At 33.8% G+C, this 17,798-nt stretch overlaps 1 protein-coding gene across 1 annotated transcript; it reads left to right on the top strand.

The window, feature by feature from the left end:
- The first annotated feature begins 836 nt into the window (after positions 1-836).
- On the top strand, positions 837-17,246 carry LOC106073805 (zinc finger protein 91-like). Its single transcript, XM_056041116.1, has 6 exons — positions 837-952; positions 1,455-1,689; positions 2,413-2,592; positions 6,128-7,420; positions 14,960-15,190; positions 15,732-17,246. The coding sequence occupies exons 2-6, from the start codon at positions 1,468-1,470 to the stop codon at positions 16,617-16,619; spliced, it is 2,814 nt and encodes a 937-aa protein (XP_055897091.1). The 5' UTR covers positions 837-952; positions 1,455-1,467; the 3' UTR covers positions 16,620-17,246.
- The last annotated feature ends 552 nt before the right edge of the window (positions 17,247-17,798 follow it).

Genomic DNA, 17,798 nt, shown 5'->3' with positions numbered 1-17,798 from the left:
AGCTTGTCATCTTTTATTTTCCAGCGTAATAGTTTAACATTATTTTGATAATTTTTTGAGGTGACCAAGCGGGCCACATGCAAGGTGGTCGCGGGCCGCATGCGGCCCCCGAAAGCCGTGTTTGACGTGCCTGTCTTATTGTCTTCCTTAGTGCTCAGGGCCCCGCGCACTGCTAAGGGCGCCTCTGAATATGATCGTCTTTCCGTTTTAAAGTAGCGTATGTAATTTTTAATATGTGATATGATAAGATACGATAATTTTTATTGATCCCATCAAATGGAAATTCTGTTTGACTACAATTGACAACCTCACATGCACATACGAACGACATTCACACACGAAAAACACATACACGCTCATAACCAGCGCTTTATAAATAGACTTCTATGTAGCCTACTTCTCAATGATGAAAGAATATTAATTTTTAATGTTGATTATCCAGGGTCTATTATTACTGAATGTTTTAATTTTCTTCTTTGGTACAATCATGTTTTCACAAAACTGCATGTACGAATTAACAGTTGTTGTAAGTTCATCTGTCTGGGCAGTTGTTTACAAACATGTCCCAATCTGATTGCTCCAGACAACTTTGTAGCTGTAAAACAGCGTCGTCAGACCATGACTGGATGGACTGTACTTCGGGTTATTATAAATTACCTATTATAATATGTTCGACACATATATAGGTCTACTAGATTTAGGTTTTATAGATTTCATTTCATTTATTAGCATTTTCGTCATGCATGACATATTACAGTCTCTAGATCTTGTGAGTAAAAAATGCGAAAATAGAAACACGCCAATCACGATCACATGACTTCAATGCCTTATTTTGACCCGCAAAAAATCTGGCCAGCAAGTAAATATGGCTTCCTAGAGACGTAAATACGTACTCTGGATGATGATGCGGATAATGCCAAAAGACTTAGACTACCTATAGTTATAGATCTAGGTATAGGGTACTAACGTAACTACATACGCAGAATCAGGTTTCTATAACCTACTAGTACTATAGGGGATGATCATAGACTAGATGTAGATCTATATTGTATATTTATTTTGGGGTGTATGGGGTCAATGAGTGCAATATTTCATGCACATTACCATTTTTGTGGAAGCTAACACAGAATCAGATGTCTTCTAAACACTGCTTCATAAGAGAATACAATTGTTTTTTGATTAAACTATTATAAATGAATAACTGAAATTATTATTTTTCAGAGATATAACACATTCCTCATTTGTCAATTAAACTATTTATGAATAACTGAAATTATTATTTTTGAGTGATATTATAACACATTCCTCAGGCTCAGTCATTGTAGATTAAAAAATGACTGTTACATTATCAATATTAACTGCCTACATGAAATCCGGAATTTTCCTTTTTTTTTTTTTTAACTTGTTTAAAATTTTATTTTAATTTTTTTAATCTAATTTTATTTTCAACACAGAAATATTATTTCCATGATGACTGACACAGAGCTTGATTCTTCTCTTGATCTGAACAATCTTTTAAGGCATGTGAAGGAGGAAATGGAAGAAACAGATTTGATAACACAAACAAATGAAGATCAAAACTTCATGTCAATGGTAAAAACTGAGAAGATGGCTGAAGAGGAATCAGACTTGTATACACAGCAATCAAAGCATGATGCTGAAACTTCTAATATCAAACTTGAACATCAGGTAATTTAATTTATTTAATGCAAGACGATGTTATCAAATATAATTACTTTGGCAAAAAAACAACCTCTCTTTGAAACTTTTTTATTATTATTATTATAGCTTTTATATAGCGCTACTTTCATGGTTATAGCATGCTCAGAGCGCTTTGGTCCAATCTCATTTGTGGACCGTGGGGGGGGGGGGGGGGGGGGAGAGGGGGGTACCTAGGAGTTTGGTTTTCCGTGCTGCCTTTAGGTGCTCAGTAAACGCAACTCTGCCCGAGTCCGGTGTCGAATCTCGAGCCCCCTTCTAGGTAGCCAAGACAAGCCAAATTCAAGCACACTTAGCCTCTCGACCACGCTTCTTTTGTAGAGAAAAACATGAAACACCCTGAAGATTTAGATTTTACCATTGCAGAGAAGAGACAAAACAATCATAACAAAAAAAAATACACAAACTTTTTTGAAATGAAATATCCAACTTTCTAATCTAATGATTGAAACTATATGGCCTGAATGTATATTTTGTTTGCTATTGTTTTAATTATTTGTTTTGTGATATGCACAATTTTAAGACAAATTTCTTCAAGAATAATTAAGACATTTTTTTTTATTAAACTTAAATATTAACTGATAGAGTTAGTATTATAATTTATTTAGAATGAAATGAAAACATTTGTTAAATTTGGATTTTTATTTTTGTAACTATTTATGATTTTTTTTTTCTTTTTTTTTTGTCTTACAGGAAAGTACTAAAAAGAAAGAGATGACCAATTTTACAGATACAGATAAACCCTTGTCTCTAGCTTCAAGACTACTATCTGTATCAATGAAGAAAAACACTAACCTTTGTCCTGTTCCTATCATGATGCCAAATTTAAAATCACCTGGTGACACCCATGGCTCAGAAGTCTTAGTGAGTCAGGTAACTAGATATTATTTTTTAAAATAAAGTTTAGCAGAGATATTTGTATGCAAGTCTTAAGTTTGATATGAAAGTGACAATGCATACAATGTTTTTGCGTATTGAACTGAAATTTAATAGTAGTCATTTTTATGTTAACATCTAACAAAATAGTTGACTAGATTCCAAGGTAGTAGCATGTTTTCAGTACATATTGTTTCATTTAGTAAACATCTTCCCCAGAGATTCAAGCACAATATTTTCATTATGGATAAGGAAATTTCAGATTTTCAAAAGAAAATCTTTTTCTAAATGAAACTAGTTACAAATGGAATGTTTGATGTGCTTAAGGTCTTTTGACATTTCTAGCAAAGAACACTGTTTTCCTGTGAGATACAGAATATTTTTATCAGCCATCTGCAAAAGTTGACATTCTGTAATATTTTCTATTCCAGACATCTGGAAATGAAATTGAAAGTGCTGGATTACATTACTGTTTAATATGGAAAATATTTTAAGTGCTGATATTTTTAGCCAGCCTCAAGATGTATTGACAGTCTCAAGATGTATTGAGATGACAGATAATCAAAATTTTCTCAAAATATTAAAGTAAAAATTAGTGGCAGAATTCTGCAGTCGTCTCTGTACATGTCCCCACAAATACAAAACAAACTTATTGCAATATTGGGTAATATTGAGCCAAACATTTCTAGATTATTTTGACATTAGTAAAGTAAATAAAGTTCCCCTTTCAGACCTTGTGGTCTATAGGGTAGATGATGTAAAAGTCACAATGACCAAGCTCCTTTACTTTTCCCCAACTAATGTCAGGTACCCATTAGAGAAGGGTGGACTCAGAGGTGCCCAAAGATGTCAAAATTAAAAATCCCAGGATTCAGAAACCAAGTGCTTTACTGCTCGGCCACCGAGCCTCCTATTTTGACTTTACTTGAGTAAAAAAAGTATTTTTGTTATTTTATTTCTGTAATTTTCTTTTTTGATAAGGGGTGGGGGGGGGGGGGTCACAGCTCATTGTGACAAGTTTATGATTCCTATTCGATGATTGTAAACCTTGGCAAGAGCACGAGAAAAAAACTCTGAACTCTAGAGAGGAAGTGAAAGTTTTGGACAATGGTTTCTAAAGTTCAATAGAGAGAGGATGTATTTATTGTGTTCGCTTGGTTTAGTATTATTTTCACTAATTGGATATTGTTCATGATATATGCATGTTGTAATTACATGCAACTTTGTTACTAGCAACTTATGGTTGGAATGATCTATATCAAGGTGTCTATTATATGTAATAAATATTGTCTGCTGGCATACCCAGTGTATTCCAACTTTTGTTGTGGTCTTGTACGAAACAAGCTTTACACAGAACATATAGTACATGCACACAAGAGCCCAGAGTAACATCTTTACTGAGGAGTGACATAGCAAACAAGTGATTATGTATTTTGCATCAAATTAGCTTATACAGTTCTTTTAATGAGCAATATTAAAGTGAAAATGATCATGCATATTAGTTTGCTATCGCTGTAACTTCTTCCTTACAGTAAGTAAAATGACTTATACTTTCAACTATCACAGGAAATCATCAATGATTGACTAACCCCGTACTTCACTTAACTAGGTTGCTAAATACCTAAGAAGAAAATATACAAAATAGTTTAATAAAAATCAAATCTTTTATTAGGCTTAGTTGTTTCAATTTGTCTGTAAGTTTGGATCAGTCATGTGATTAAATTTGTAATAGATCTTTCTAACAATAATAAATAAATTTTGTTTTGCACAGTTTCATGCTTTATAGCTTTCTCAATACATCTACTATCACTTGTCTGGACCAGTTGGGAAAGGGGTGGGGAAGAAAGAATAATACCATATAAGGCTCCTTCTGTGTCCGAATATAATGGATGTGCCCAAAGGAGCCACTGGCTTTTGTTTCATCTTGAGACTTGGCAGAATCTGGAGTGACTAATCAAGCCAATTTTGGAGTGGCAGAGTTTGCCACAGTTCGTGCGAATAGGCATCTGTCCTACGGCTAGCTGACAGGGGAGGTTTCTTTTTTTTAGTCTTGGCTGATGTAGCTTCGTTTCTTTTGCATTCGTCAAAGTTCGTACCAGCATGTACAGTCTGTCTCTTTGCTGTCCGGTCTTGGGCTATCTCCTCCCACATACTTTGGTCAATGTCCATGGCATTTGCAGACATTTCTGTAGTGGGCAGCCCTTGGGTCTGATTCTCTCTGCAAGCTCAGCATATAGAATGTCTTTAGGGAATCTTCCATCTGGCATGCGAGTAACAGGACAGAGCCAGCATAGTCTTCTCTGTGTAAGAATGTGCATATTGGCCTGTTTCAAAATGTCCTGTTTGGTGACATGATCCTTCCAGGAGATGAACATTATGTGCCACAGGAAACATAGGTGGAAGCTACAATGTGTTCTAAACACATATAAGTTGCGCAGCTCTCACTGCCATAAAGAAGTGTGCTTAGAACACTGGCATTGTAGACAAGGATTTTTGTTGCCATAGTCAATTTGGTATTTTCCCACACACGCTTGGAGAGTTTTGCCATAGCTGCAGAAGCCTTTCCTATTCTTTTTGTCAGCTCAGTGTCTAAATCTTGGTTGCTGGCTATTGTTGTTCCCAAATATGGGAATTCCTGCACCACCGTAAGTGTGTGATTTCCAATATGTATCACTGGTGTTTCTGTGCAAGATTTTGGTCTTGGAGAAGCTTATTGTAAGGCTAAACTTTGACAAGCAGCTGCCAGGGCATTCACAAGCCTCTGCAATCCTTGTGAATGAGATGAGTGCTGCATCATTGGCAAGCATCAATTCCCTAATCAAGATACACTGTCTCTTTGTTTTGGCTTTAAGGAGTACCAGGTTAAATAGCTTTCCATCCGATCTACTGTGGATTTATACTCCATCTTCCAGGGATTTAAAAGCGCTGGTTAGTGCAAATGAAATGAAGATAAAGAATAGTGTTGGAGCCAGAACAAATCCTTGTTTTACTCCGCTCTTGATGGAGAATGGCCTAGAGGCTCAGCTGTAGTTGCTTTTTAATGAATTTATTTAAAAATAAATTTAAAAAGTTGAATGACCTAGATTCGAACTCAAGTGCTCTAGCCTCCTCAAGCCAACACACTTACCAGTGTACCAGTATTATTTACGAAAATAGAAGGTTTTATAGTTATCTATAGCTAATTTCAAACTTGAAAACAATGTTTAAAGGGGAAATTTCAATTTTGTACCACCACGTCAGTCAATTATTATTTCTTTCCCTTATTGGGTGCCAAACAAAATAATTAATTACCAATAGTTAATTAACTAACTGGTTAATTTTTTTTTAAACTTGATTCGGTTTGGGAGAAAGAATATGCACACATTTTTTAACAGACATAGTGAGATGATAGAAGCTTTGAGCTAGCTGGGTTTTTTTTTAAATAATATTTCAACAAAGATAATTTTTTTTTTCTTTTTTTTTTTTTTTTAATGATATTTGAACAAAGATAAATTTTAATGTTATCTTTTTTTTTTTTTTTCCCCATAAACAGATGGACATTATTAAGAAAGAAGAGGAAATGACACCATCCATACATGTGCATACTGATTACACAAAAGATCAAAATGAAACAAACGTTTTAAAAGAAAAGGTTTTAAGAACAGAGTTGATGAGTTCATTTCTTAAGACCAAAAAGAAATACAAATGTCACAGATGTCTCAAACATTTCTCTACACGTTCACTTTTAAAAAATCACCAGTCTGTTCATAAATCATTTAAATGTCAAATATGTCAAAAAGGATTTGCTCAGACTTCACATTTGAAACGACACCAATACCTTCATACAGGTGAAAGACCGTATAAATGTCAAATATGCGAAAAAGGATATACTGAGTCTACGAAATTAAAAAGACACCAAATGGTTCATACTGGTGAAAGACCATTTAAATGTCAAATATGTCAAAGGAGATTCCCTACAATTCTACAATTAAATAAACACACATTAATTCATACTGATGAAAGACCTTATAAATGTGAAATATGTCAAAAAGCATACACTCAACCTTCATGCCTGAAAAAACACCAAAAGATTCATACTGGTGAAAAACCATTTAAATGTCCAATATGTCAAAAAGGGTTCACTGAATCTTCATATTTGAAAAAGCACAAACAAAGTCATACTGGGAAAACATATAAATGTGAAACATGTCAGAAAAAATTTTTTGACTATTCAAAATTAAGACAACACTGTCTGGTTCACACTCATGAAAGACCATATGAGTGTCTATTATGTCAGAATAGATTTCCATCAACTTTACTATTAAAAAAACACCAATTAATTCATAGTGGTGAAATACCTCATCAATGTCAAATATGTAAAAAAGGATTTACTCAATCTTCAAGCCTGAAAATGCACCAAGTGGTTCATACTCGTGAAAAGCCATTTCAGTGTCAAATATGTCAAAAAGGATTTACTCAATCTTCATATTTAAAAAAACACCAACAGCTTCATACTGGGAAAAAAACATGTCCGATATGTCATCAGGATTTCTCTCTGTCTTCGGCTTTTAAAAATCACCAAAAAATTCATACAAGTAAAAAAACATTTAAATGTGAATTATGTCAAAAAGTATTTACTGGATTTTCAGTATTAAAAAGACACAATATGGTTCATACTGGTGAAAGACCATTTAAATGTCAAATATGTCAAAAAAGATTCTCTAAATCTTCATACCTGAAAATTCACCAACTGGTTCATACTGGTGAAAGACCATTTAAATGTCAAATATGCCAAAAAGGATACACTCGAGCAGTATTCTTAAAAACTCATCAACTAGTTCATACATAGATACTGGTATGAAAATACAAAATATGGTTCATACTAGTCTATGGCATAATTACATGCTATTGGCCATCATCTGTGCAAGTGTACACTATTAGATAGACTTTTTAAAATGTTTGCTGTTGTTTTTCAAGGTGAGCATTTTCATTCATATGTATATGGGACCCAAGTAAGATAAGATAAGATAATTTTTATTCTTCCAATCAAATGGAAATTTACTTTGACTACAATTGACCACCTCAGCTTGACTACTATAACAATAACAATACTGTGACCAAAAGTTGGATAAAGGAGTTTTTAAATCTTTCCGTTTTGGTCTTAATGGAAAGGAGATGACCACTTCGTTCAGATCTGATGCAACAGTGGTTTAATGAGTGCGTGTACTCAATTTAAAATAGCAGTTGTTTGCACAAATGACATCACAAACTTTTGAAAGCTACCAAAAAAAAATAATTCATCATCTTATGAAATATTGCTTAAACACCTTATGAAATATTGCTTGAACACTTTATGAAATATTGCTTGAACACCTTATGAAATATTGCTTAAACACTTTATGAAATATTGCTTAAACACCTTATGAAATATTGCTTAAACACCTTATGAAATATTGCTTAAACACCTTATGAAATATTGCTTGAACACCTTATGAAATATTGCTTAAACACCTTATGAAATATTGCTTGAACACCTTATGAAATATTGCTTAAACACCTTATGAAATATTGCTTAAACACCTTATGAAATATTGCTTAAACACCTTATGAAATATTGCTTAAACACTTTATGAAATATTGCTTAAACACCTTATGAAATATTGCTTAAACACCTTATGAAATATTGCTTAAACACCTTATGAAATATTGCTTAAACACCTTATGAAATATTGCTTAAACACCTTATGAAATATTGCTTGAACACTTTATGAAATATTGCTTGAACACCTTATGAAATATTGCTTGAACACTAGCCAGGGAAAAAAATGGGGATTCAGGACACATTTTCACAAGCATCGCTACCAGTTAAACAACAATTGAGTGATGAATTGGATGTACAAGTAAATCTCAGTGTCAATACGCAATCTATAATCTATATATTTTCATATCTTATTTAATACAGACGTTACTTCAAAAAAAGAAGATGATTATGTCCTACGCGTCATGCATTTGGTCATGCATATTAACCTACGACCTAAATTCTGCCAAGTCACTGGTTTTCCTGGCTAGCTCAGGCAACCCATTCCATGCTCTTAAAACTCTAGGGAAGATGGAACATTTGTACAAATTTGTCCTAGCATATGGAACGAGGAATGTGCCTTTATATCAACTCTTTAAAGCAGACCACTGCTGTTCTATGACTGTTCAAGAATCAAGTTTTGATTGGTTGGTTTAACAAGATAGATAAAAGTTCCACAATAAATATAAGCACATGTCAGGGGTTCATTTATATGCTTTGACTTGACTTGGTTCCTGTGGCTCGCTAGTGGGTTGCTTGATTACTCTACTTCCAATTACTTAATAGCTGCTACACAAATACTTGTTACACAAATAAGAACAATTAATACTCAATATACTTCAACTCTTAACTCCAGCTTTCATGAATACCATAAACTCTTAAATATCAAATAAAGCACACAATTATATCACTCTCAAGAAATAATACAAACACCAGTCCGGGAAGTAAACGTCCAACCTTCCTGGACCGGGAGCAAGACCTCACTAACTTAACACACTCTCTCTTACATTCAACGAAGACTTAACCATTCAGTTCACAACCTGGGAATACATATACAAGGGGATATAACTATCATACCAAAATATCAAACCAACATTCACTCTCGCCTTACCTCCCCCTGGCAGCATATACAGGATTTTAAAAAAAAAAGTGCTTTGCAAAAGCAATGTTTTACTTTTCTAAAAGAAGAAAGAATAATTGTGCTCAAGAAATGTTTGGTATCTACTATAGTTAATTCTCTGGTAGCCTTTGTTATTTGGATGATTAAACAGCTGAGCAAGCATGGTCGTGTTTCATGTATGTCCGTGAAGAAATGGGTTCGTCGACAGAAGAATGCTGATAGAGAATGATGAAAATGAATAACAAATAAAAGTTAGTTCTTGCATAGTTATTCATTCAATGTTTTTGTTAGTATTTGCTACATTTTTTTTTAATAAGAGTGCACAAATTTACCTTTATAGCAATAGCGTAGCAAGGTATCCTTTGTACCACATTCATAAATAAAATGGTGGGATCCTCACCTGTAAATCGAGTCATGTGTCATGTATCAGTTTTAGAACCCCTGTAATATTTGGTGACTAGTGTTCACTTAACTATTGCGTGCGGTCAGCATGAGATTTTGCTTGGTCAAGTGGACACCTCAGTTGTTCTTAGACTCTCAGAGCGAGAGGAGTGCTATAGATATTTTTTGACAGCAGAGTTATGTATTAGTATTGAAGTTATTATAATTGATTTGAATTCGGGATTATTTTCCTTGGATATGTATAATGTGTGATGACTGAAGTTGCCAATATCTTTTGTGATTTGTTTCTATATGTAATAAAATCCATGTCTGCTGACCAGAGTGTTTGTTAATACTTCTAAATGTTGTCGTTAGAGAGTTTAGTATATTAGTGTTCTTACGCACTTGCAAATCTAGTGCGTGTGAGAAAGTATTTAGTTAAGAACATTATAGTAATACCAGAAGAGGTATCTACAACACTCAGAGACATTCGCGTCATCACGCCTGCAACAAAAACAAGGCCGTGACACCATGTGATGTGTATTAATGAAAATACAAAAGTACCGGTAGCTCCATTGTCATTACACTTTATCAAAAATACTTCTCACATGTAAATATCATTACATTCAATCAAAATACAACTTTTTAACAAGTCATAAAATTTAAAAAGTATGGCTTTTATATAGCAATCTCAGTTGTGGACCAGTGGAGGTGGGGGTATCTAGGAGAAGGTTTTTCAACTCTGCCCGGGTGTCGAACCTTCATAGGTAGCCAAGCGAAGCTAAGTTCAAGCGCACTTAGCCTCTCGGCCACGCTTCCCACATTACATTCTACATTTGTACAAATACTTAAAAATATTTTTTTGTAGCCTTTCTAATTACACTAGTCGACCCACGGCGTAGCATACGCCGCTGTGTAGTGACGGGTGAATACTTCCTGAAAGACACAGTTGTCCAATTGGGGTGGGTTTGGGCAAACGACTTTGAGTGAATGAAAAGAAGGAAAGGATTGTAAACTCGAGAAGGGTCATGCGGCGTTCTCGGAAGTGAATAGTGATAGTAGCGGGTGGTATTTAAGTCATCGCCACCATAAACGCGGAAGTATTCATGTAGGCAGCGTAATATCGAGCAGAATGTATGACTATGCTACCCTGAGTAAGAACAACGGACAGGGCGTCGCCATAGTTGTCCCAATGCTCGCAAACAAAGCTTACAGCCGTCTTGCGAAGTTCTAGAGCAACAGTTTTCCAGAAATATGCGACTAATAAAAGTTACCTTATGCAGGAATTTCCACTACATTGAAAGACCTGTTGACTCCATGAAATAGGCCTATATGTGAACCGGTGGCCATGGTTAGGAAACGAAAGGGAGGAAATAAAAAAAAGCTACAGAAAAAAAAACATGCAACTAACAGTTAAATGGTAGGCCTATATACAAATATTGTTTGTTTTTTGTAATTTTTTTTATTGTTTTATCAATATTATCACGTGGCTAAATGCTGTTTGTTTACGATTGGTGAATGAGGTCCATTCTAGACTATTACGTTTAACGAAATAATTAAATAGCCAACTACATACAGAGAGATCATGGAACTATAGTTCCATGGAGAAATAAATAAACAAAAACAAAAAAGTCATATACACTAATATACAGTCTCAAAGAATCATAGATGGCGCGTCTAGTCACATTTGATTTATTGTTATTTGGAGATCAAAGCGCAATGGAGTAGCAGAAAGATTGTAAGAGTTTCAAAAAGATCATAATGGTTTGTCAAATTGAAGTGCATTAAATCCCTGGTCTGTTTCCGTGCCAGACATTCGACAACCGTTATTGCATCTCTTGGTGATAAATCTACAGCGTTCGTGTATAAACGCCACACATTCCTGCCAAATCAGCTGACAAAGAGACTCCAAAAGATGCAAGCTTAACCATAACTTTCTACAATGCACATGTGCAGGTTATTTAAAAAATAGCGAACAAGAAAACTGTTGAAATAAAGGAGCGCCGACACAATATCGTGAAAATTTCCGACAAAATATCACAGATTGTTTTTAGGGAATGTAATTTTTGTGCTAATGTGTCGGAGAAACCATAGTAATGATAAAGGGAAGGGTCCTGGATCGGAGTAGATTTTGTAGAAGAACAAAATATTTTTAAAAAACTCATCTAGGGTGAGAACGCCACGTTTACAGCCATGACGAGGAACACTTCGGATTTGACATTTTGAGGAAGGCGAGACTGCTGGCAAACAAACCTGGTAGCCTACTGAGTTGGTGCGATGCTGCCGAAAATTTGCCGACGACAGACCCGACGAGCAAAAACCACATGTTTGGGATTATTACAGAACACGGCTTTACATTCCATATCTTGATTCGTCAGTTTCTTCATTAACGTCTCAAGCAATAATACTGCTCAGTTCAACCTGTTTTGTCTTACATACTAATTCATTGCATGAGTTGCTACGTAAAGAAAAATATCAGAACTGCCAGATAGGCGTTCATCGCGACGAGAAGTTATTGAACAGTATAGGCCTATAGGAAAGTTATTGACAGTTTAATTGGCAGCGTTTGAATTTTTTGTTTCATCGACCGTCGGAGTGCACAGGCCGCACTGATAAGTTTATAAAGTGAACAGTAGTAGTTTGTTCACATGTTAGTTGTATTTATTTATTTTCTATTTAGTTTTATTCAGTGCTTTTTTTTTTTGTAAAAAAAATAAATAAAAATGCCTATATAGCTTTTAATTACCCTACTAATAAATTAATAATAAAAGTTAAAATGCTAGAAAAGTATTAACTTTTTACCCTCATTGAAAAAGGTGCCGGTAAGGGTACCGGTGCGTACCGTCACATAAAAAGCTCTGGTTTTATTTATTTACAGGAAACTTAATATCGTATAGGAATGGGGGGGGGGGCGTCACCGTTTAATCTTTTCTTTATATTATCTGTAATTAAAAAAAACAAGTTGAAGCTACGACTTTGAGCCATAGGTGGGAACTTGCACCCCCTGCAAAAAAAAAAAAAACCTACTGGCGCCCATGCCCCCAAATGAGTGGGTTTTTTTTTTTTTTTTTTTACATTAAATATTAATTATTATGCAAAATGCAGCCCCTTCCCCCCCCCCCCCCCCCAAAATGATGGCAAATTCCTAGCTACGCCAGTGGTCACAGCTGGGGCAGCGTAGCCACGAGAAATATTGCATTCCTCATTGATATTCGGACTCGAGAAAAAAAAAAGCCTTACTATTGGGCTGTATTATTATATATTGGCTGTGGCCTTTAAGGGAAATACCGAAAATAAAATGCACACGTTTAGTAGAAAGCTTGCCAACCAATCAGTACTTTTAATACAACATGTACTAGCTAGTGGTAATGATTGTTTGTTAGCGAGATGCGTCAGTTACAAAATTCCCCAGTCTATAAATAGAAAATACGCCAGGAAATGAAAAATAATTCAACAAAGTCAGATTTTTTAAAACTTTGTATTAAAATGTGATATTCCATTGCCTGAACATAAAAATAGATAAACCTTGTAGGAAGACAAAATAGTTAAACAGTGATAAAAACAATCTTTATAATAGTATTTTTTTAGTGGTAGCTATGCACACATGACAAAATAAATTCTTTAAAAATTATGCTTTTGATATTTGAACTCCATATTAAATATATTTTTATGCACAGAAATGTCTTAACCACCGCCTTTTAGGTGGAAACAAAAAAGCGATATTTTTAGCTTCCCAAAATTTGGTATCCCACATAGCCTAAATGACATTTCTAGGAAATCGTTAAAGTCGTTTTTAGAACCGTGTCCAGTCGACACCTTCGATATAGAGGTCACGGAGGTTGTGGTTCAGTCAGGGTTTTGTTTCTCGTTTCTTGCAAAGAAAAATTTGCAAGCTGAAAAGAGGAAAGAAGCTTTCTGTGTAATACCTAATAAATTATCGGTAACCAATCAAGCCAATCTGGCAACATTTGGCCGTTTTAAACAGATCGATACCTTATTCACATACATGACACTGACATTAATTAATGATTATCTCATCTAGATCAAGATTTAACATTTTAATAAATAAGTAATTGATCTATCTATCCCTATAGTCATAGTCTATATTCTATATATTTCAAATATACTATACTACATTGATATATATTATTTATACAGGCACTAGATTCACTAGATCTAGTCATTATTCTGTAAGTAGTGTAAGTGTAACTTGTAACACTAGACTCACTAGACTAGTTACTCTAGTTACAGTGCAGTAGTAACACTAACAGTGAGTAATGACTGTCACTAATTTGACTAATGAATGATAAATGATGATAATCATGATAAAAATGTAGATCTAATAAATTTTTATAAATGTAATAGTTACACTAGACTAATTAAGTATTAATTACCCCTATTACTAGTAATCTAATCTAAAATCGGTTATATAAAATCTATTTCTAGTATATATTAATATTAATATATCTATAAACTATAATTAGTATAATAATATTTAAAATATAAACTATCTAGATTTTATTATTCATAGAGATGGTATCTGGCTCCAGCTGTATATCAAGAAGTACTATCCGTTGCACCTTGCAGACGTAACTAGTATTAATATTACACATAGGACTGGTCACCATGATGCAGAAACGTGTATTATTATCAATGCGTCTGGAATGCTCTAGAATGCTGGGTTCTTGCTTCCTGGAGCCACACTTAACTTGTAGCAAACACAAATGGTATAGATTGACTAGAGTCTGAATTACACAATATGCTGCACTTCTAGCGGTTACATCGAGATATCCAATTTGAAATATAACTACATTTGCATAACTGCTGTATCAAATATACAAATCCTTTATAACACAACTTCACTACTAAAATGTGTCTGCATCACAGCGGGTAACAATAAACTCCAATAATATGTATCCAGCTCTAAGTACTGAAAACAGCTATTAGAAATATGTGTACTGTCTCAAGTGACTTCAAGTTACTACTGTCTTCGGCTGACCAAAAAATACTACTGTCAATTTTGTCATTCTTACTTCCTCTTTCTATCTAAGAGAATTCACGTTTCTTTCACCCTCATGACACAAGGTGAACAACATATAACAGGAAATGTCAACCGAGACTGTGACACACCCCTTATTGTAAAAATAAATTACAGAATTTTATTTTTTTTCATATCACAATTTGTGTAATTTGATGCAATTCAAACGTTAAAAAAAATAATTTACTATTAAACTTATCTAAATTTTTAACTTTTTTTTTTTAATACAGAATTATTTATTAAATGAGCTGAAAGTTGGATCTATTAATCTTCCATGATGACTGAGACAGAGCTTAATTCTTCTCTAAATTTGAAGAGTGTCTTAAAGCATAGGAAGGAGGAAATAAAAGCAACAAATCTGTTTGGGCAATCATGTGAAGAACAAGATTGTAAAGAGTTAATGGTAAAAACTGAGAAGATAGATGAAGATGAATCAGACTTGTATACAGAGCAATCAAAAGAATATGTTCAAACTTCTAATGGGATACCTGGATATCAGGTATTTTTTTATTTTTTTTAAATTTTATGACTACTTAATCAAATATCTCTCAAACTCTACTTTTACACCCATGACATTGGCAAAGCATTGAAACTATTAACAATTTAGTCTCACCTCATATCTAGTGCCAAAAGGCAAAGAAACATGTACATAAGCTTGTTTTGCATTAAAAACTGTGGGGGTGGTTAATATACAAGCAAAAAAGTAATATACACTTCAAATTAGCTTATTAAATTACAATTCTTTCTGTGAGCAATACTTTAATTGAAAATGATCATGTGTATTTGTTCAATATCACTGCAACTTCTTCCTCACTGTAATTTACTTTTAAAAAAACTATCACAGGGAATATAAGTAATGATTGATTAACAGGGCTACTTCATGTTAAACTGGGTGAAAAATCATGGCTTTAATTCATAATAAAAACATCTTGATTGTAAAAGAAATTTTTGCTAAATACTTTAAAATTTGGGTCAGCCGTTGACCAAGCGAATATTTTACATTTTAATGTTTTCTTCTTTTTTTTTTTCCCCGTAAACAGATGGAGGTCATTAAGAATGAAAAGGAAGTACCATACATGAATATCTATACTGATAACACACATGACCCAAGTGAAGCAAACCTTTCGAGAGAAACTTTTTTAAGAACAGAGATGATAAGTTCTTGTAAACAGGCTAGAAACAAACATAAAAGTCTCAAAGATTACCTTATACCTTCACATTTAAAAAATCGCCAGTTTGTTCATTCTGGTGAGAAACCTTTAGAATGTCAGAAAGAATTTTCTGGGTCTTCATCTTTAAATACTGACCAATTCATTCATACTGGGGACAAACCGTTCAAATGTGAAACATATCAAAAAGAATTTACTAAATCTTCAAAATTCAAAGACCACCGACTGGTTCATACTGGTGAAAAACCATATAAATGTCAAATGTGTCCAAAAGAATTTACTTTATCGTCACAATTAAAAAAGCACCAATTAATTCATACTGGTGAAAAACCATTTAAATGTCAGATATGTCAAAGAGGATTCACTCAATCCTCACACTTAAAAACTCACCTAGTGATTCATACTGGTGAAAAACCATTCAAATGTCAAATATGTCAAAAAGGATTGACTTCATCTTCACATTTGAAAACACATCTATTGGCTCATACTGGTGAAAAACCATTCAAATGTCAAATATGTCTCAAAGAATTTTCTGTGTCTTCGTCTTTGAAAACTCACCTAAAAATCCATACTGGTGAAAAACATTTTAAATGTGAAATATGTGAGAAAGTATTTACTGGATCTTCAGAATTGAAAAGACACCATATGGTTCATACTGGTGAAAAGCCATATAAATGTCAAATATGCCAAAAAGGATTCACTCAAACTGCACATTTAAAAACTCACCAACTGGTTCATACTTGTAAAAAAAACATATAAATGTCATGTATTTCAATAAGGATTACTACATCTTCATCTTTGAAAGAATACCAAAAAATTCATGATGGTGAAAACAATTTATATGTCAAAATTTGAAAACACACCATATATACTAGTCTTTTTCATAACTACATGCGATTGGTCATGAAGCAGTGCAAGTTTACATTTCCAGAGGACGGACAATGGGTGTAGTAAATGTGATATAATCAAGTTCTTCATGGCATTACAAAGGAAGTAACTAGTGACAATGGGCCTCCATTTTGCTTGTGATGCATGACTTCATGTCCAAGATATTCACCATCTAATATGGCATTGCTGAACAAGCAATTAAAACAGTAAAGCAGCTTCTATTTTGTATTAATGCTTTATGATGTGTATAGTTGATTGATTTTTGTAGGCCTATATTTTTAGAGTTCCAATAGTATGTTTGTTTTGAGTGACCATTTGTGCTTTTCTGTACCATTGTGTATTGATACTAGGTACCCTTTGAATATAGATGGATAGATGATTGAACGGCTGAGCTATTGTTTTTCTTGCATGCCTGTGTAGAAATGGGTCAGTGGACAGTGCTGATAAAGACAATGTGGTTAAAAAGAAAAATAAATGAAGTTCATTGTTGCATAGTTATTCAGTGTTTTCTTAGTGTTTACTAGATTTATAGTACAGATACATTTAAAACCAGAGTTTTTACGTGTGTGGCCAATTGGCTTGGCTTTTTTTTTTCTTAAGATATACATAAACTGTCCAATTTCTAGGAAAATCGTTAGGGCCATTTCAAGTTGTGTCCACTCATCCTCTGGGCTTTGTCCAGGAGGTAGGGTTGACTACGAAGATCTGATTTGTGAAATTGTGACCCTATAATATTTACATAAGATTTTTACTAATTATTAAATTTTTACTACCTTTACTATTTTAACTGTGAATAGACCTTGTTTTTAATGATTTAACTATATGGAATTTAGCTCTTGTAAAGGAGAGTAATCCTTGAAGGATTAATGGCATGGCCTAAATTGTGCCAATGTGCCAAAACTCAAACTTAATTAAAGCAACTTCTATTTTGTATTAATGTTTAGAAAACATGTATAATTGAGTAATCACTGTAGGCCCATAATTTTAAGGAGAGAGTTGTAATTGTGTGTTTGTTTTGAGTGACCAGTTATGCTATTGTGTGTGTCAGGA

The sequence above is a fragment of the Biomphalaria glabrata genome, chromosome 9 (genome assembly GCF_947242115.1).
Source record: "Biomphalaria glabrata chromosome 9, xgBioGlab47.1, whole genome shotgun sequence".
Taxonomy (NCBI): Eukaryota; Metazoa; Mollusca; class Gastropoda; family Planorbidae; genus Biomphalaria; species Biomphalaria glabrata.
Note: the sequence above shows the minus strand (reverse complement) of the source record. Positions and strands in the feature narration are given on the sequence as shown.